Genomic DNA, 21,804 nt, shown 5'->3' on the forward strand with positions numbered 1-21,804 from the left:
AAGGGATTGAGACCTATTGAAATGCAGTTGACCCTAGCAGTAAGGACCACCTACTAATTGATCCCGGTAGGGACAGTCCAGGACCCCCCCCTCCATGTTGTCAAAGCCATATATTACAGATGGACCTCTCACCCACGAGGATCCCCCTTTCTGAGTTTCCATGGATTGCAGCACACAACTGTACATGTTCAATTCCAGCAATGCTAATCTAGAAGCCCAGACATACCACAGAAAGGTCCCATCAACATGTACAGTTACCCAACTCAAAAGAGAATGCAATGTGAACTGATGAAATTTGCATTATCTAGACATTTTAACAGAACGTTTTTCAGGAGGAACTTCTCACTATGTAGTCACACACACAACATTAAAGTATTTCCTCATTGAACAAAAGAACAGAATATTTTCTTCTTCTACTCTTAACAACCTTCACAACTGGAAAGTCCTTCAATAAGTCAGCTTCCCCATCTGATTTAATATTACTAACGAAAAATTAAAACATATCAGGAATTCTATCAATCTCTGCCACTATCACTCTCTCGATTCTACTAATCACTTGGAATTGCTAGATTTCCTCACTTTAAAGATTGACCTTTTCCAGTCCAACTTTCCTAACAGTAAGATAATCTTCCTAAGTAATTTTCATGCTCACAACTAAGTTACAACTGAATATATCTAGAACCTTTGTATTGGTGATTTCACACGAATATCGTATCTAATAACTGGTACTGTAGTGCATAATAGGGGAATCTAGGATGTTAACCATAGTAAATAGTTATCTTGAAAGTTTGAATCATGTAGGTTGGCATTAATAGATAATTTTATTATCTATTACAATTAACTTTTGCATTTACAATCTAAGAATAGCATAATACATACAGCACATGTATTATATCACGTTCCAGTCCCAAAGTGCTTCAAATGCCTAAAGTTTGGACACACACGTCGCATACGTGTAAACAACGATAGTCAACTTGTAGCCATTGTGCCCAACATGGGCATGAATTCGGCACATGCCCCAACAAAGGCCAATCTGCCATTTGTGAAAATTGCAAGAACAAGCTGCCACACGACCACTCCATCAAAGATCCAACTTGTATCACCTATATATCAAAGCCAAGAGTACTTACCAAAATAGAACTAATTATGGGTAACCACCCCACAAACAGAATATACCCAGAGATAAATTTTCTTCAAATTAACACGCAACGTGCAAAAACAGTAGTTGACCAGCTCAAGCATAAAACACAAGAAAAAAATATTGACATAATTCTATTACAGGAACCTTATACATATAATGGCAATGTTATTGGATACCCCTCCTACTACAGAATAATCCAATGCACAACTGAAATCCCGTGGGCTGCAATAGCAGTCAAAAATACTGAAATAAGTTACTAAGATAACATACCTCTGCACTTCTATCAGTGTCTGGCTGAACTTTTCACAGTCTTGGGATCCCTGCACGTGGTTATGGTCTAATCTAGACCGGATGCCAACATCAATATAGTCACAAATCTTCTTCAGACAGCTCTGGGTACTCTCCCTGGCTCTAAAATTCTTGTCGCTATGGATGCTAACTGTCGTTCTCAACTCCGGCACAGTACCACACCTGACTGGACTGGGATATATTGCGGTGAGGACCTTGGAAATATCATCACAGCAGCAAACCTTCAGGTACTCAATCAGCCTGGAAATCTCCCTAACTTTAGATCCACACTTTGGAAGAGTACAATAGACATCACTCTGGCCACTGCTTCAATAGCCCCAAATTTACCAAATGGAAAGTTCAAGAATCCTGGACAATGTCCAACCATCGAGCTCCACCAATGCAGCAGGATATTGTTCACTTTTGCATGAAGAAAGCTAAATGGACTTTCTTTCAAGAAGCCCTCAACAGAAAACTATCTGAAGATAGTCCTCTTTTCACTCAGGATCCACCTGAACAATGCACTGCAACATTAACCAAAACCATTCAAGAAGCATGCACTGAATCCATCTCTAAAAGGAAGTCCTTTAGGAACACAGCTCCTGGATGGAATGTGGAGCCGGGTAATCTCAGAAAGGCTGTCCACCGTTCCAGAAGGAAATTCCAAAGAGCTCGAGTCACACTACCCCAGATAGAAGTGGACATAGCCAGGGAAATTTACAGAGTCTGTAGAAATACATATACTGAGACAAAATGAAAAAGCAAAAGAGCCTCTTCGGGGTCTCATGCAGTGCATTGTCATGGACAAGTTCCCCAGAGGGGGAACTTTAAATGTAACTACCAAACCTGATGGAGCTACAACCATGACTTAGGAAGACTTGGTTGAGAATCTTTTAAACATGCTCTTTCTCAATCACAGTGACCCACTGACCTACGAACAAAATGAAATTGTTGCCATGAACAATGACTACTCCTCAGACAATGTTGAAGAACCATTCACAATGGATGAATTACAAGCTGTCCTTCACAAGACTAAGGAAGGAAAGACTTCAGGCCCTGACCTACTGGAGGTAGATATCATTAAAAATTTTGCAGAGTACTACCCTCTGCAGTTGCTCACCACCGTCAATAGATGCCTCGAGTATGGTGAGTTCCCTTCAACCTGGAAGAATGCTCACCTTAAATTAATTCTAAAAAGCAAAGACAAACCACCAGAAAACCCGAAATCATACCGTCCAATAGCCTCCTCCCCGTGCTAGCTAAATTAATGGAGAGACTACTACTTTATAGCCTCGACAGCGAACCTAGCTTCACCGACCCGAATCGGATTCAAGCAAGGGACTAGTACAGTAGACGCAATTCACCACCTGATCTCTACAGCTACAACCACAGTTTTCAAGTACTCTATGGCAATAACTACTGACTTCAAGGGAGCATTTGATAGGATATGGTGGCCCAGCATCCTTGGGAGGCTCCATCAGGTCAACATCCCAACCAGCTTATACAAAATCATACAATCGTACCTAACCTACAGAAAAATTACTGTTGCTGCAAAGTTTCGGCGCTTCACCAGGCAAGTTTCAGAGGGTCGCCCTCTGTCCTAGAAGAGTTCCTGGGGATGGACCTCGAGCAAGCCTCCTCTATGGCATTTGCTGTTGATCTCATCCTGATAGTCCATGCTGAGACTAGGACACAGCTGGAATCCAACCATGCAATTAGAAAACAACAGGACTGAGCTGCCATACATCAACTCCCCATTTCTGGAGAAAAGACCAAGTCAATCCTGTTGAAGGGAAACTTGCAGATCAGATTTCAAAACCTCCAACAATCAAGATCGAAAACAGACCAATCAGGTTCTACTCTGAGATTAAATAACTCGGAATCTTGATAGACACAAAGCTGACATTTTTGCCCCACTTGCAGTGCCTAGCCTTTAAGATAAAGAAGTATACAGCCATGATCACACGCATCAGCTGGGCAGACTGGGGGCTTAAACAGAGGGCTCTCTCTCTCTCATCTACAGGGTTGTCTCCCTTCCCATAGTTTGCTACGCTGCAGCTATGTGGTGTCACAGAGTTAATCTTGACAGAAATCGCAAAAAACTGGATTCTATCCAATGTTCTATGCTTTTAACTATCACAAGAGCTTGTTGCACTGTAAGCACTCCTGATCTCCAGGCCTTGACGACTTCAAGGTGGAGGAGCTGTATGCCCCTCCACCTTGAAGTCATCAAGAGCGAACTACATCATAAACTCAGAAAAGGTATCCCTTGCACGGTTGCTGGCATTCAGCTTTATAAGGCAAATGACCCAAAACAAGGAAAGAGAAGGATAGCAGACAAACTGCGTGAAATATGGTAAGATCACTGGGATTCGTCAACAAAAGGAACTGTTACAAAAAATTTATTCCAACTGTATCACTGACATACTCAAAGCCGCCTCACTGATTTGCTCCAGGTCTTGAAGTCACATTAATGTTTACAGGGCATGGCCCATTTAGACATAAATTAACCATGCTTGGAATAGAAGAAAACCCATTCTGTCTCTGTGGGCATGAAGAAAACTGGGAACGTCATGTACCTCTGTCCCAAGTATGACAACTACCAGACTAGACTATTCACGAAGATACAGGAAAATCGCCGAAATTCTGAGCGTCTTTTTCTCAAGGAAGAAAACTTCCATATAGCTCTCACTGAGTTTGCTCAAGATGTATTCCAGAGAAGGCATTCTACCCACTTGAGGAAAACATTACCAATTCCAGGACAACCCAACTGATGACACTAACTCTTTGCACTTGTTTTTTGCACCTGAATACCTTTGGGTTGGTCGGATGCAGCTGAAATCTGGCTTGCCAGATGTGGTATGCCAACATGACACTCTCCTTTGCAGACCTCTCTTGTTCTGCAAACTGTCTTCTGTACCCTGGCAAGGAAGACAGAGGTTAGAAGAAGTGATTCCCACTTCTTCTTCTCACCTCTTTGCTTCACTGGAGGATGCCTTCTTTTCTCATCCTCCTCCTTGTTCCCACTTTGATTCCACTTCTCGTACTAACTTCCCCACTCAATCTCACCTCTTTTTTTTTCTCTGTTAGGAGCTCAGGCTACCCCTGATGGAGAGTGGTCAGAGTACTGTGGATAGCCTGGCTCACCTCCCGGTGGTGGTGGGCAACATGGAGTCCCCCTAGAGAGCCCTGTGGCTAAGAAGTCAGAACATTACAACAGAACTCAACACAAAACTTTTCACATACAATACACTGAACTTTTTCTGGCTTTTACACAGAGTTCTGTGTACATCACAAGAGTAATGATGGCACAGATGTGGAAAACCTGTGGTTTTCCACATCTTACCCAAACACTGCCACTATATCATAATATATATATTTAATAACCTAAACTTGATAGTGCAATATGCATTCTTGCTGCATAACTGCTGGAGTTACTAGTGCATTTAAGTATATTAGTTTAGTGAAGTATTCTCAATAAGAATTTGAATATAAATCATGCCTCATTCCAGAGCATCAAAGCAGATGGAGTGCTCTAGCTTGGGAGAAAACTGAGGAGGGACAACTGTCCACTCCGAACCATAGCCTTATGAAATATACTACTTGTTTTGCATACTACTTAATATGATATGGCCGCGAAGTGTCTGTGTGTGTGTGTCTTTGACGTAAACAGTGTGAGGATATAACGTATCAACTGAGCATTCTGATGAGCAGTTAAGAAAACTTGAAGAACAGAATGTATGCTCTAGAAGGAATTAAATTTGCAGACCACAAAGATGACAAAATGTGGAGAACTCAACACAAAATCTAGCACTTCCACATCGGGGAAACATAGCAGTAACTATTGTAGACAACTCTACTTTCAGGAAAGTGAAAATATACTGGACAAAACAAAGTTTGGTGGAATAGGACCAAGGTATGTCTGCCAGTGACAAAAGTTGATGACATTGTAGAACAGATAACCTTTAAGAGCACAAAGAGATTAGCATTAAGAGTAGAAGATCTGAGGAATTAGTGAATGAATACAAGTCAAAGCTGAGAATAAGGTGAGTCAGGTTTAAATTTGAAAGTGTTGGCAATTCTGTCCAGACATGATAGGTGGAGTAGATGACAACAGCCTTTTTAATCAATTCGGGCCCAGAGAGACTGTGCAAGGATCATAGGGTAGAATTTTTCTTAACATCATATGTGCGTATTAGCAGGACAGAATGCTTCTTTAGGGATGTAATACATTTAAATAAAGAGAGTGCACGAATATTTGCTGTTGCTATCAAGGCAGTGATAGGTGGGTCGGAAAACTGCTAGCTTGGGAGGATACACAGACAAATAGCTTAACTAGAGCCACAGGCAGAGGTGAAAGTGATTCTTGCATTGCTATTATTGGTAAATGCAGTAGCCTGGAAGGAACATGCCTAGGATTTCAGTCCCTTCTGTGGGTCATCATGAAACAAATGAATAAATGGGCTGTGTTAAGGTAACTAAGAGTAAAAACATGTGCAAGTATGTTTGCATGTACACTAATGCCAGGAGCATTGTAAATAAATTTGAAGTATTGATTAAATCGTTGAATGCAAACATGATAAGAATAGTGGAGAGGTGGTGTCACCCAGAGAGGAACAAAGGGGTGTGCTTACAAAGAAAGGCTTAAGTTCTGAAAGTTGCCGCATCTGGAGACTAGGCACTTGCAAGGTGATCTAATCGAGATGTATAAGGCCTTGAATGGTTTGAGCATGCTCAATGCTGATGGAATACTTCCGCTTGCTCAGATTAAGAACCTGAGGGGGCATAGATTCAAACTGAGAAAAGACAGTTGCAGAGTAGATGTGCGGAAGTTTGCCTTTAGCCAGCGGATAGTTGATTGCTGGAGCAGACTTCCATCAGTTGTTGTGGAAGTTGATAGCTTAAATAAATTTAAAGCTGAACTAGACAAACATCAGGGATGACCGGATGGGGTTTTTTTTTTTTTTTTTTTTGGCTGGTGCTGTATAAGCTGGCTTTCTTGCATCATATGCCTAAAATAATGCTAAATGCTCATACGTGATGGCGAATTCAAATATAGGAAGTACAATGGATACAGGAAGGACAGACAAAACAGGCGAGGTGTAGGTGTTAAAAAGAATATTAAATCTAATGCAGTGCATCCAGTTGACATGGGTAGTGGGTGCAATGTTGAGTCAGTTTGGTGTGAAATAAGTGCTAGGAAAACAAAATTGAGAGTCACAGTGTGCTATTGGCCTAATCAACGTGATAAGTATATCATACAGCTATACAAGGAAATAGAGTGAGCCAGCAAATCAGAATGTCTCATAATGGGGAGTTTTTACGTTAACTGGAATTTATGGGTAGGTCACTAACGCAGTAGCAAGCGTTTCGTGGATTTCTTGGGTGACTGTTTTCTACAACAGCATGTTAGAGAGGCAACAGGAGAAAGCAATACTCTTGATCTGGTTATCAGCAATGATTCTTCATGCACTCAGAATCTGAAGGTAAGAGACTCATTGGGTGGTAGAGATCACAGTGTACTAATGTTGAATTAAATTAAAGACAACTATTGTTAAGGGAAAGGGAAAAGCTTTTCTTTCGTAAGGGTAACTACGGAGGTCTCAGAGAGCTTTTAAATTGTGTTCAGTGGGACAAACTGATAATGATATCGACAGCAAATTCTAAATGGGAAGAATTCATGGAAATAATCAAAGAAGCTACTAGTATTTTCATATCAACAAAGAAATACTGTGTGCAGAGGGACTAAATGATGATATAACCAACAGGAAATACTAAATGGAACATATTTAAAGAACTAATCAAAAAAGCTACTAGGCATTTCATACCAATAAAGACACTGCGTTGGTACAAAATACTGTTCAAGACTTAGACTTAAATTGATATTAGATGAACTATTAAGATACCTTAGCATTACCATTAGTAGAGGCATACGATGCAAGAAAGCAAGCTTATGCAGCATCAGCCAAAAAAAAAAAAAAAACACACCCCATTTCACCCCTCCTTTCGTTCCAAATGCCTGTCCAGCTCAGCCTTAAATTTATTTAGGCTATCAACTTCCACAACAAAAGATGTAAGTCTGTTCCCCAATCAACCACCCACTGATTAAAGGCACATTTCCAACATCTATTCTACAACTGTCTTTCCTCAATTTGAATCGATGCCCCCTCAGGTTCTTAATCTGAGGAAGAATCCCATCAGCATTCAGCTTGCTCAATGCATTCAAGGCTTTATACACCTCAATCAGATCACCTCGCAGGTCCTTACTCTCCAGGGGCTGCAATTTACAAAATTTAAGCCTTTCTTGGTAAGAGCACCCCTTGTTCCCCCTCACAAATCTTGTTGCCCTTCTTTGTACTCGTTCTAGCAACTCTATATGCTGCCTAAAATGAGGCCTCCAGACCTGTACACAGTATTCTAGGTGTGGCCTGACCATTGCCTTGTACAACGGGATAATCACCTATAAGTCCCTGATAGCAAAATTCCTATATATCATTGACAAGACTCCATGACCTGCCCTGGCCGCCCGTCTGCTCTGCTCAGCGAAATTCATATTTGACTGCATAATTACACCCAGGTTTTTTTCACTTTCCACTTCCCTGAGTGTAGTACCACACAGTTGGTACGTTTCTCTTTGGTTATTGCTGCCCATATGCAGTACTTTGCATTTGTCGATGTTAAACTTCAGTTGCCACTTCTCATCCCATTCCCCCCCCACTTATCTAGATCCAGTTGGAGTAGCATACTGTCATTACTGTCGTTAACAACCCTGCCAACCTTTGTATCATCTGCAAAACCTGGACATTAATCCTGATATACCTTCATCAATCCTGATATACCTGATGAATACCCAAAACAATAATGGGCCCAACACAGAACCCTCGGGAACTCCACTAATAACATTTGTCCCATTTGATCAATAGTCAACCCATCTATGTTAAGTGGTCCAATCTGATTCATCCCTTTCCCTCTAGAGTTTACATAAGTAAAGAACTCTTTGCTGTTTTTCTTTGCATCCTTTGCCAAATATTTCTCGTAATCTGTCTTCACCTGCCTAAGCTCCTTTTTGACTTGATTACAGACAAGCTTATGTCTGACATAGGCTTCTGTGTCACATGATAATTTATATGCATCCATACATTTTTCTTCTCTGCCATGAGCCTCATTAATTCATCTGACATCCGTTTTGGCCTGAACTTTGAACAGTATTTCTTAGTTGGAATGAAAAGCCTAGTAGCTTCCAAGATTAAGTCCCTGAAGACTTCCCATTTAGAATTCAATGTTGGTAACATCATCTGTCGATCCCACTGTATAGAATTTAAAAACTGTCTGAGATCCCTGTAGTCACCTTTACGAAAGCAAAGTCCTTCCCTTTAGCCTTGTTGGTAGTTACATCTTTAAATAATTCCCATATCAGTACATTGTGATCACTGTCATGCATGGCACAGAAGAAAAGTGCATGGGATACATATAAATTATAAGGTGGTACCAAAGCCTATGTTAAGAAGTCAAAAAAGAGGTTAGACAACTAAGGTAGATTACGAGAAGCCTCTGGCAAATTCAAAGAAAAAACAGCAAAGACTTCTATGCTTATATTAACAGTAAAAGTAAGAGGTTCAATCAAACTGGGCTACTTGATGTCTATGGGTTGATGACCCTGCTCAAGTTGCAGGCAATTTGAGTAAGTATTTTGAATCTACATTCATGCGAGGAATTCTTTAGGGAAGGGGACACCAGAAGTTTATCAAACTCTAAAAAGGAGCTAAATGATTTTGTGATAACTGAAAGGAAATTATAGGAGAAATTGTTGAAGATGGACATAAAAAAAGCACTTGGAGTGGATGGAATCTATCAAATTATTTTAAGGAAGTGGCAAAGGAGGTAAACAAACCCTTGGCCATAATTATGACAGCATCCTTAGATTCAGGTAAAGTCCCTTTGGACTGGAGATGGGAGAACATATTCCCATTTCATAAAGGGGATCAAAAAGCAACATGAATAATTACAGACCTGTTTAGCTTAATGTCTGTTCCAGGAAAAATAATGGAGTCACCAGTTAAAGAAATAATGCAGGACCATTTAGACAGAGATGCAATTATACTACAATCACAACATAGGCTTTGTCAAGGAAGGGTCTTGTCTAACCAATCTGATAGGTTACTATGATGCAGCAACCAAGGAATGGATGCAAAAAATAATTTTGACAATCATATACTTGGATTTCATCAAAGCTTTCACTACTGTTCCACATAAAAGACCGCTGTATGAACTGAATCAATGTGGTATTAGGGGCAAGTTACTGCTATGGATAAAGGGGATGGTTAAATGGAAGAAGGCAGAGAGTGGTTATCAGTGGGGACTGCTGTTAGTGGAGTTCCCCAGGGTTCAGTGCTGGGTCCATTGTTGTTTTCAATATTTATCACTGATGCTGATTAAGGTATATGAGACAATGTATAAGTCTGCAGATCATACAAAGGTTGGCAGGGTGGTTAATGACAGTTATTAGGGTGACGTTTAATACTGACAAATGCAAGGTACTGTGCACATGGGTGGCAGTAACCTGCTGGGGATAACACAATAATGCAGATATTGCATCAAAAGAAATCAATTTGAATGTGGAGAGTACAACAGAAAAGACACATATCAACTGTGTGGTACGTCACTCAGGACATTCTCTACTGTCTACTTATTCTCTACTGTCCTGAAGGTGGTACAACACTCAGAACAGTAGAGAATGAAAAAGACTTGGGGGTAACTGTGTAGTCAGGCACGAATTTCTCAGCAGACATGCTGAGAAATTTGTGCCTGACTACACAGACATGCAGACATGCTGCCACAACAACTCATGGGTTTTGTCAATGATATACAGAAACCTTTCTAGCAAGGATAAGAAGGTGAATATCCCTTTGTATATGGCTATGGTTAGACTGCATCTTGAGTACTGTATACAGGTCCAGAGGTATCACTTCAGGAAGGATGTAGAGCTGCTGGAACAATCACAGAGAAAGGCAATGAGAGAAGATCAAAGGAGTGCCCTTACCAAGATAGGCTTCAGTTTTACAAATTGCAGCAGTTGGGACTAAGCACCTGAAAGGTGATCTGATTGAAGTGTTTAAGGCTTTGAATAGCTTCAGAAAACTCAACACTGATGGGATTCTTCCACTTCCATAGACTATGCACATGGTGGAGCATAAATTCAAATTAAGGAAGGATGGTTATAAAAAAGATATGCAGAATTTTTTCTTCAGCAATGGCTGGTTGATTGTTGGAACATGATTTCATCAATGTTGTGGATATGGATGACTAGACGAACTATTTGAGGGGATGGATACATAAAATGATTTTTTTTTTTTTTTGGCTGATGGTGTATAAGCTTGCTTTCTTGCATCATTTTCCACTACTAATAATAATAGAAACTCCGGCTACCCTCAATTCTGTAGTTACTAGGATGCAACTAGTTAAGATGCTTTTGCATTACTGATGACCATACACACATTGGTTATTTACCTACTGGAATACCAGACAATCCTAATCACTCAGTCAACATTCTCAATCTTTTTCTCACGAATGACAACTCACCCACATTCACAGTAAAGGTGAGTGGTACTCTAGGTGCCTCAGATCACAACCCAGTGATGGTCTCTTCTCCAATGGAACCTTTCTCTCACAGCCATTATCAGCATCAAATTGTGTACCTACCAGATAAACATAGCAACCAACACTCCCGTTCCTCTAAAGAGCACAAGGTAAACATGCAACAAAGTAGTGCACTGCATAAAACCATGATTCAGAAGAGACTTGCCATCTGCTGTTCACTCCTGAGCCAAAGCATTTCTGCTATGTTAAGCTTTTTGCTTTGCTGCTCGTTTTTGAAGCATGATTTTGGTCTGAATTTAATTTAAAAATACTACGTAATTCTCAGGTTATATGAAGATAGTACTTACTACACTACTGTTAATTTATGTACTATACAATAAATTACATTATAAAATCATGTTTCTACTGCTATAAATTTATATTCTTTTAGACTTAATAAATAAAATCATATTCAAATTCTTTTAGGCTTAAATAAAATCACATTCAAATTCTTTTAGGCTTAATAAATAAAATCACATTCAAATTCTTTTAGGCTTAATAATTTAAGTTAATAATGTACAATGCCTACATTTTACTTATCATCTGCCATCAAGCTACCCCCCCTATACTTTTGCCCCTCTACTGTACTTTTGGGAGAACGAAATCCAACCCCACATTTATCAGCATTCCTTGCCTTTTCCTCCCCGCTAGAATGCATGCCTAGAATGGTCAGAAGCTGATCAAGGAGGCCATTACTTGATCAGCTTCTGACCATTACAGGAGATGTAAGTGCGGTTAACAAAGTGTTTGATTATTTTATCACATAGAAAGAAGTTATGACTATTGAAAACAGACTTTTAATGGGAAACCCGAATCTAATAACTGCAGAGTAGATTGTATCAATAAGTTCCTTTTGCAGGAATTGGATTCCCGAGTTCAGAGATCAGGAACCCTCACCCCGAACAAATATAAGTTTCGTTTTCTGATGGTTATAACTCCTTTTTTTACTGTTTTGGTCCCCAGATATCAGCCCTGGAAATTAGTTCCCCCACAAAAACGAGCTCCAGACCAATGGGAGTAGGGAAAATGTATAAGGGGGGAACAGAAATATACACAGGTAAGAACAAAAGAAACGGGAAACTTTTAGACAAAACAAGTTTTAGAAGTGGAGAACAAGTGAAGTGTTTTAGAAGTTTTATAAAAAGTCTTTGAGGGAACTTTTTGTAGTTTTTTTGGAGTTTTAGAAGTGTGGAGCAAAGAGAGAGTTTTAGGAGTAGAGAACTTTTGCAATCTTTTAGAAGAGCAGGAAGAAAGTTTTTAGACTCTTTGAGAGAGCTTTTGGCAGTCTTTGAGAGTTCTGGGAAAAATCTTAAGATTCCTTGGGAGTCCTCTGGGGAGAATTGTGTGTGTGTGTGTGTGTGTGTGTGTGTGTGTGTGTGTGTGTGTGTGTGTGTGTGTGAGAGAGAGAGAGAGAGAGAGAGAGAGAGAGAGAGAGAGAGAGAGAGAGAGAGAGAGAGAGAGAGAGAGGTAAACAAAGATTAAGAAACCAACCACCAACCTGAAGCTTCCAGCCAAGCTGATTGGGACAAAACGATACAGTGGACCGAGACTTTCCTCATACTGGTAAGTTTTGCCTTACTCTTACCCTCTTTTAGTACATAAGCATCCCTCCTCATTAGGATAATTGTCATTGTAACACGTCACAACACATTGTTTGTAAATTAGAGTTTAACTTGATTAGTTAATACAATATTATTAATATCACTACACAACACCCAATTGTTACTTAAGATTTTAGTATAATGTCTGTGCTTACATGTATATATCTCTATACTCCTCCAAGATGCAGACTAGAGATGAGCAAGATGTCATAGAAGAATCACACGAAGAACATAAACATGTCACTAACTCACACCACTAGCTAAAGACCCATAAGGTGCCTTCCTTATTCATGTTATTGTTTGTATATTTTCAGAAATAGTGATAATAATAAATTATGTTTTGTTTTTGTATCCCTGCCTCTGACCTACTCCCTTGCTACACATTAGCCAAAGCACAAATTTTATAGTAAAAGAACTATTATCGTGGCATTCCTTGACCTGACTATAAGAAATGAGGTCCTGGGATGAAAAACACAACGCTGGTTGAAGCTGCAAGTTCTATTCTCCATGATGCTGAATAGATCTTTAGGGCTCGAGATCACTGTCCTATTTTAATAAACCACTAGGCAATCACATAAGTTCATTGGAGTTTTCTGGGGCATGCTTAAGGTTTTGCAGCATCCAAACCATTCCTGGAACTTAGGCAGCATTCAAAGCATTTTAGATAACTTAGAATATTAAAGCCCAGCCTAGCATAACTTTTAGATGCCACAGACGCCAATGTAACAATAATCTTACTAATATAAATAACCTAAACGTCTATTTAGACAGGATTCAAAATTTGCTAACACATTTTATGAAGGTGGCTGTCTACATTGTTTACCACTTTACATGAAAATATCAGACAACCTGTTTACTCTGAGTGTCTTTTTTGATATTCCCATATCAAAGTATAGAGAGAGAGATTATATGATTTTTTTTAGATTTTTTTTTTTTTTTTTTTTTTTTTTTTGGCTGATGGTGTATAAGCTTGCTTTCTTGCATCATTTTCCACTACTAATAATAATAGAAACTCCGGCTACCCTCAATTCTGTAGTTACTAGGATGCAACTAGTTAAAATGCTTTTGCATTACTGATGACCATACACACATTGGTTATTTACCTACTGGAATACCAGACAATCCTAATCACTCAGTCAACATTCTCGATCTTTTTCTCACGAATGACAACTCACCCACATTCACAGTAAAGGTTACTGTGAATGTGAATAAAGAAAAACTGTTATTGTTTGTTTATGTAACAGCTGGTCCTACACAAGGTGCTTGTTGCTCACACACATTTGGGAAATAAAGTTGAACACACTTCTGTTTAGTGTCAAGAAAATTTTAACCTGACTTCACATTATATGAAATATTTTTTACCATAAAGATAATTATGTACTTACTTAAGATGTAATTAAAGAGATGACAATAATTGTAGTAGGATTCAAAGCGTTGTTCAATGGTAGGACCTCCCTAAAAAATAAAAACAATAATTAGTAAGAGAATACCATGTTACAAAACAGAAATGGCAGACCCTCTAATGTTAGAGTAGTTAATCTGAAGAACATGTTAATCAATGCTGCTTTGGGATAAAATACCTAAAAAAAGTATTGATCATAGGAATATCAGAAATATGGTATAATTTTGATAAATTGTATTTAAAATTTTAACATGGAAAGTACAATACAGTTAGGTTGCAATTAGTGCGACTAATGAATCCCATGAAGTAGTCACATTATTCGAATTCACACTATCCAAAGTATGTAATTATGTAAAATTATGTAAAATACGGTAATTGGTACCAGCTTGACGGAAATAGTTAATGAAAAATTTTAAACATAAGTGTTTTATATTTATTAACGAAATATTACAGTAAAGGATAAAAAGAATATACTTATAAATTAAATTTATTATTAACGAAGTCATACAGTACTGTAATTATAGAAAGCAAAATAAAAACAAAAAAATTCTAAATATCATTCCTAAAGGTATCTGACAAAAAACATCTTTATTGTCTTTCGAAATACGTATTTTAGCCACGTAGACTGAACTGTTTTCTCCTTCTTTAAACCTTCGTACGTATGCTGGTAGATGCAGAGTGCTTTATTCACATCTCGGCAAATTTGCATGCTTCGGTTGAGGTTATGGTCGGCATCCATAATTTTTTTCTTCACGACTTCTACAGCTCGAAAGATATCTTCGAATTCCTTGAGAGTGAACTCCTTCACTTGCACAAAATATCTCGTTCTTCGGCAACATTGTCAGCTTCCTCAAATGCTTTTTGTTGATCTAAAAATAGGAGATCATTATCAGTCAATTCTTCCGAGTGTGAATTGAGCAGTTCCCGAACATCGTCATTTTCTAGTTCATCAAATCCAAGTTCTCTTCCAATATTTGTTATTTCTTCTATAACAGTTTCTTCGAAACCATTACTATTTGCACACTCCACACAGGTTGTTTGCAGTTATTTGTTGCCAAGCATGCTGAATATTTTCTATTGCATGTCTGATGTTATAATTTTTCCAGAACTCTATTATGGAAATTGCATAGTCTCCTGTAGTTTTAGCAATTGCCTGTTCAAATGTTTTTCTTATGCAGTAGGCCTTAAATGCTGCGATGGTCCCTTGATCCATGAGCTCAACAAAGATGTTGTGTTTGGCAGCAAAATAATGATTTTTACATTTTCACATAATGAACCAAGTGTAGCTGGATGACCTGGTTTTTTTTTGGTTTTTTTTTTAGGAGCATTAGCAACTAAGGCCATATTGCTCCGGGTATATGCGGTGGTCATTCCCTGACCTTTCCGCATCCTCCGTATTTGGTGGTCACGGGCTCAAACCCCGGTCTAATCAAGAAGCGTGTGCTACGCACTGCTGCTCCTGCCCATCTGGCTATGGAGGCGCCTGAATGACTGGAGCATTATCCAAAATTAGTAGAACTTTAAATACGATGTTACTTTCCTTGCAATATTTTTCAGCAGCTGGGCAAAAATAGCTTGAAAACCAGTCAGTGAACACAGCTTGGGTCACCCATGCTTTCTTATTTGATCGCCGAATAACTGGAAGTGATCTATAGTGATCTGTAGCATTTTAGAGCAAGAGGATTTGGAGACTGATAAACAAGCATTGGTTTCAATTTAAAATCGCCTAGGGCATTGCCTCCTAATAAAAGTGTTAGGCAATCTTTAGACACTTTAAATTCAGGTCGAGTTTTTTCTTTCTTAGAAATGTAAGTTCTGGAAGGCATCCTTTTCTAGAATAAACCGGTTTCATCCACATTAAATATTTGTTGATCAGTGTGTCCACCATCTTCGATTATTTTTTTTAAAACAGCAGGATATTTAGATGCTGCATCCTCATCTGCTCTGGCCACCTCACAGGTAATTTTAACATTATCACTCATTTCTTCTACTTCATTATTTTTTTCTTTCACTCTCTTAAACAAATTTAAAGTTTTTGCCTGAATGTCTGCTCTGCTAAGGGGAATGCGTTTTTGATTGCAATCCTCAATTCATACAGCTACAAGATGCTCCATTTCTATCATAGTAATACTTCTATTCCTTGTAGATGTTTGCAAATCACAAAAAGCTGATGCAACTTTACATTTTAATTTTATATCCCCTGCGTGCTTCATAATATTCCGTACCGTAGATGCAGGCATTCCTACTTCTCATCCTATTTTAGAGTTGCTATGACCACGTTCATGTCGTTCAATCACATAAATTTTTTGCTCTAAATAACAAGCCTCTTCTTTTTTGCACTCATAGTGTTTTTATCTAAAGGAATCTTCCTTTTGTCCATTTTGTTAAAGGCACTTCTTAAAACGATTAAAACAAATCACGAAAACTAACATATATTAAGACAGGCAGTAGCACATGCACACACGAAGATAAACAAGTTTAGCAGCGTCTAATGCAAGACTAATCGTCTAATATGAGGCTAGCTGCGTTAACCTCACATAAACTGAATTTTTATTCGCATTAAACATTACCTGGTACCGTTATACAATTCGCACTAAATCGAATATCGCGTTATTCGAACTCGCAGTAATTGCGTCCTAGCTGTATAAGAAAGTCATGAAAGGAGTGAAATTTCTCTTCCACTTCCCTCTGTTAACAAAAAATCATTCCCAGTTTGATAAACTTCTAGATTCTTTTATATGAGGCATATACTTTCAGAGACCAACCCATTACATGAGAACTGTCCCACATGAACAACTGTAATATACATTTTGCCATTCTAGCATTAAGATGTAACATGGATTAAAGGATGACTAATAATCTCCTCCTCGAAAAAAGCATCCAGATACACATAAGTTTCACATTGACATCACTGCCACTAACTTCAAGAGCATGTCAGGCTACCTTGGCAGCTATGATACACTCCATCATCTTGGAGAGGCATTCTGCTAACAAGCACTAGACTAAGATTACAGTATTCTGTATTTCTGGGCACATAACTTTAAAAATATATATTTAATTAACCGATTTTAATATTAGATTAAAAAATAGCTCACTTGCCAGTAGGCACCTGGCAAGTGAGGTAATGCTCAAGGGTATTTAGTTTTCAAAAGCAAAGAGTAGTTCTACCGTTGAAAAACTCATTATGGTCAGTCCTCGTATAGCACGATAGTTGTGTTTCTAGAAACCCTCGTGCAATGCAAAATGGTGCAATATAAACAACAGGCCCTATGGGAAAAATAGGGTTAGGTGCTGACCACCCAAGATTGAACACACATTTGTAACCAAAACATTACCAAACACAATAAATAATCGTAATAAAATACTTACGTATTTTATTACGACTATTACGTAATAAAATATTGCTGATGCTTTTGCTTCTATCGTAAGCAAACTTGTTTTTTGTTTGATTTTCTATCCAAACAGATGACAGCCGTTCCATTCTCTTCCAATTCATTGTGTCTTAATCTAATGGATTTTAATTACACTGAGTTGTTCCTGCTATGAAAGTTGTTTTTATTTTCTCTGCATTCTTTGTAATTCTCAGCGTTGCCTCATTTAGGCCTGTAGCACGTGCAATATCACATGGTCTTTCGTTTCGCTCAAAACGTTTCACAATTTCATATTTTTTCTTTATCGACAGAGGCGGACTGGCCATAAGCCTTACCGGGGAAACCCTGGTGGGCTGGAAGCCGGTGTGATTTTAGCCATAAACCATAGTATGAGGCCACTATAAATTTTCCCGGGTAACAATTTTTGACCCAGTCCACCTCTGTTTATCGATATTGTTTTTCTTTTTCTCTCTGAATCTGCAGTGTCTTCACCAGGACGCTTCCTTTTCACACCTTTTAAGTATTTTACTCATTTTCAGGGAATAAAGCACAATTACAAAACTTTGTTTATGTGTATCAAGCGTGATACACATAAACAAAGCTGCGCGCGTGTAGCAACTGAATAAATAACACCGTAAAGGCAGAGATACATTATTAACACCCTCACATTTTACTAAAGCACATTTCTAGGGGTTTTATTGTTACTACCATAAAACAATAAAAACAATTTCCAGTTGTGTTTCTGCTAGTGGAATCTGTTATAAACTGGTAGTAAAAACTCAATCTAATTGCATTTGCGATAATACTGATAGCTGGAATTTTACGTTATTATGGTGAAATGTGTTTCCCCTTCACAGGTATAAAAAACAAATACATTTTCAGAATCTTCCCTTCATTCCTGTGGTGTTGCGTTCAGTTGGGGTGATTCTGCGTTCGACTGCCATTTCTTGTAAACACAAAGGTGAATCGCACATAAGCGAATTCGGTTCGTGTTATATAAGATATCGTTCCCCTATTTATAAATCGTGTATGATCAAATTCGTGTAGTGTAAACATGTGGACTGACTGTACTTTCAAGTACAGTCAGTCCTCGTATAACACAACAGTTGGGTTCCTAGAAACCTCATGCAATGCAAAATTGTGTAATAAAACACTTACACAGTTGAAAAATGTAAAATTAATAATTTAATCATTTAAATTTAGATTCATACCTTAAAAGTAAATGAAGACAGCTTGAGGGAAAGGGCTTGAAGCAGCGGTATTATGGGGAAAGTGCCGGCAGGTTGTCATCATTATCGGAACTGGGAGGTGGAGGAGCTGCCAATGAGGACTTTGGACGAAATGTGGTCACGCCAGAACTACAGGGCTGTGGCTCATTTTCTGTCTCTTTTTTCGGTGGTTTCATAAAAAAGACATCTAGTTTCTGTTGTTTTGCAATCTTCCTTCTTTCACAAAGCAGCTGCTTATATGGCTTCAAAGCAGATTGAATTGTATGAAGTGCTCTTCTGCTTCTTTCTGCATTATAATCGTTATCTTCTAGCCATTGCATACTTTTCTCAAATGAATTTAAAACTGAAGATAACTCTGAAGTAGAAAGTGGTTTTATGGTGGCGTTCAGGCATTCAACTTCGTCGTCTTCCTCATCTTCCACCTGCCCTCCAGCAACAAGTTGTTGCAGTTCTTCAGTTGAAAGTTCTTCTTGAGACTGAAGCAACTCTTCTAAATCATCTTCCTCCAATTCCTCAAAGCCAACCTGCTTTGTGAGGGCAACACAATGTGCTTTTAATTTAGGAAGCTCGTTTACAGGATCAAAGCCTTTAAAATCACAAATAAAACCTGGTAAAAGAGGCCGCCAAACACCATGTAAGCATTCTTTTGTCACTTCGTTCTAAGCCTCCACAATTATGTAAATTGCATTCTTTATGTTGAATCGTTAAAGACTTATTATCGTTAAAGAAAATGCACCAACAGTTAAAGAAGACTTCCAGAAGTCTTTAACTGTTGGTGCATTTTCGCCCTCTGTTTCTGCTATCAGCATCTTAAACGTATGTCTTGTGTAATAGTGCTTAAAAGCAGCAATTACTCCTTGGTCAAGTGGCTGGGTAAGAGATGTTGTGTTAGGTCGTAAAAACAAGATTTTGATGTTTGGTGACAGTTCAGCAAGGGTTGGAGGGTGATTTGGTGCATTGTCTAAAATAATTAAAATCTTAAAATCCAAATTTTTCTTTTTGCAGTAGCTTCGAAACACATCCTCAAACACATGTAGTAGAAGGTCAGCGAATATCTGCCCTGTCATCCACCCTCTTCTGCTGTTCCTAAAGTAAACACCCAGGGTAGTCCTTACGATCCCTTTTAACGCTCGTGGATTGGCTGCATGATAAACAACAACAGGCTTCGGTTTCAAGTCGCCACTTGCATTTGCTCCCAACATAACGGTCAACCTATCCTTAGCAGCCTTGAAGCCTGGAGCTTGTGCTTCCTCTCTGGAGATACATGTTCATGATGGCATTTTTTTCAAATACAGTCCGGTTTCATCAAAGTTTAAAATTTGGTCCAGTGTATAGCCCTCTTCCTCAATTAGTTTTTTCAGTATCAGCGGAAATACCTTTACTGCTGCTTCATCTGCACTCGCAGCTTCACCTGATAATTTCACATTATGGAAAGCGTGACATTTCCTGAAATTATTGAACCAGTCACTACTGGCACTTCTTGAAGGTTTTCAGCTTTATTTCTGAGGTCTTCAAATATTGCCAATGCCTTTGCTTTTATTGTAAGCAAACTTATTCCTATTCTCTTCTTTGTTTGATCTTCTATCCAAACAGATAAAAGATGTTCCATCTCTTCCAGTTCTTTGTGCCTTGATCTAACTGATTTTGTTATGCTTTCTGTTGTTCCTGCTATGAAAGTTGCTTTTATTTTTTCTGCATTCTTTCTAATTGTTCTCGGCGTTCCCTCATTTAGGCCTGTAGCACGCACAATATCGCATGTTCTTTCATACTGGTCAAAGCAATTTCACAATTTCATATTTTTCTTCTATCAATATTGCTTTTCTTTTTCTCTCTGAAGTATTTTCACCAGAACACTTTCTTTTCACACTTTTCTTTCAAGTATTTTACTCATTTTTTTTTGAGAATAGAGAGAGCACAATTATAAAATTAACAAAAATGAGGCAAGCTTGATATAAATAAACGCACAGCGAACAAGTAGCAACTGAATAAATGACGCAGTGCCTGCTTACATTTTACTAAAGCATATTTCTGGAGGTCACCACCATAAAACAATAAAAACAATTTGCAGTTTCCAGTTTATTGGTGGTTCCTGCTAGTGGAGTCTGTTATAAATGGGTAGTAAAAGTCGATCTAATTACATTTGCGATAATACCGATAGCTGGAATTCTGTAGATTTTTTATGTTAAATGTGTTTCCCTTTCCACGAAATCATAAAAACAAATAAATATTCAGAATCTTCGCTTCATTCCTACTGTGTTGTGTTCAGTTGGGTTGATTCCGCAGCGTTCGACTACCATTTCTTGTAAACACAAAGGCGAATCGTGCATAAGCGAATTCGGTTCATGTTATATATGATATAGTTCCCCTATTTATAAATCGTGTATGATTGAATTCGTGTAGTGTAAACACGTGTTATACGAAGTTGTAAACTCCTTTTTGAATCACCCTGTATAACTTATCTCTAATAATTTTAATGAAACTGTAAACTGACTATAAAACAATGTGGTTATAAAGAATATGTAACAATCACCATAAGAAAAATATCATATAACAATTTTTAAGGAAACAACTTTATGAGTAATTTAGAAATTAAAAATAGGTACTTAAAAGACTAAATACTTACTGGAACTCGAGCATAGATATGCCGGTAATACAGCTCTTTGTACAAAATCAGAAATACCTCATCTGAATAAAGTAAAAATAAATTATTTAAAAATAAAAAATGCAATAAAAAATTACAATACTTATTCTAGAGATTAAAAGAGTAACTTTTTTAAACAAAAACTGTGGCAATCCCAATCACAAAGTGATGAAATTCTGTATAAAATGCTGCATGAAGTAGTACCTTTTTTGTTGCTTTATGCACCATGAAAAAAAAAAGTACATACATGACCTGTAATGAGTGTGATTTCTTAAACAAAAGAAACACCCCGTATATAACAAATATAATATTAAGAACAAAAGGCATTCAGGACCGTATACATAGTAAGTCACAAAGTGTTACAAGCCTAACTTAAACTAATAGATTTATTACTTAGTAAACTTATAAGTAGGGTTCAGATTTTTATGTATTATCATATTCATATTTCGTTTAGATAAAGGCAAGAAACTTAGTGGGTCGATGTTACATGGTCTG

General features: G+C 38.1%; 1 protein-coding gene across 1 annotated transcript in view; it reads right to left on the reverse strand.

Annotated features, from left to right (window-relative positions):
* eIF3l (eukaryotic translation initiation factor 3 subunit l) overlaps positions 1–21,804 on the reverse strand; it is a 425,669-nt gene that overhangs the window by 306,097 nt on the left and 97,768 nt on the right. Inside the window, exons 5-6 of the mRNA XM_090377051.1 lie at positions 21,292–21,353; positions 14,052–14,121 (exon numbers count right to left, since the gene is read on the reverse strand). Coding sequence (XP_090233177.1) covers positions 14,052–14,121; positions 21,292–21,353 — 132 coding nt within the window. The remainder of the gene's footprint in view (positions 1–14,051; positions 14,122–21,291; positions 21,354–21,804) is intronic.

The sequence above is a fragment of the Mastigoproctus giganteus genome, chromosome 7, assembly GCF_048544385.1.
Source record: "Mastigoproctus giganteus isolate SK-2022 chromosome 7, ASM4854438v1, whole genome shotgun sequence".
NCBI lineage: Eukaryota > Metazoa > Arthropoda > Arachnida > Uropygi > Thelyphonidae > Mastigoproctus > Mastigoproctus giganteus.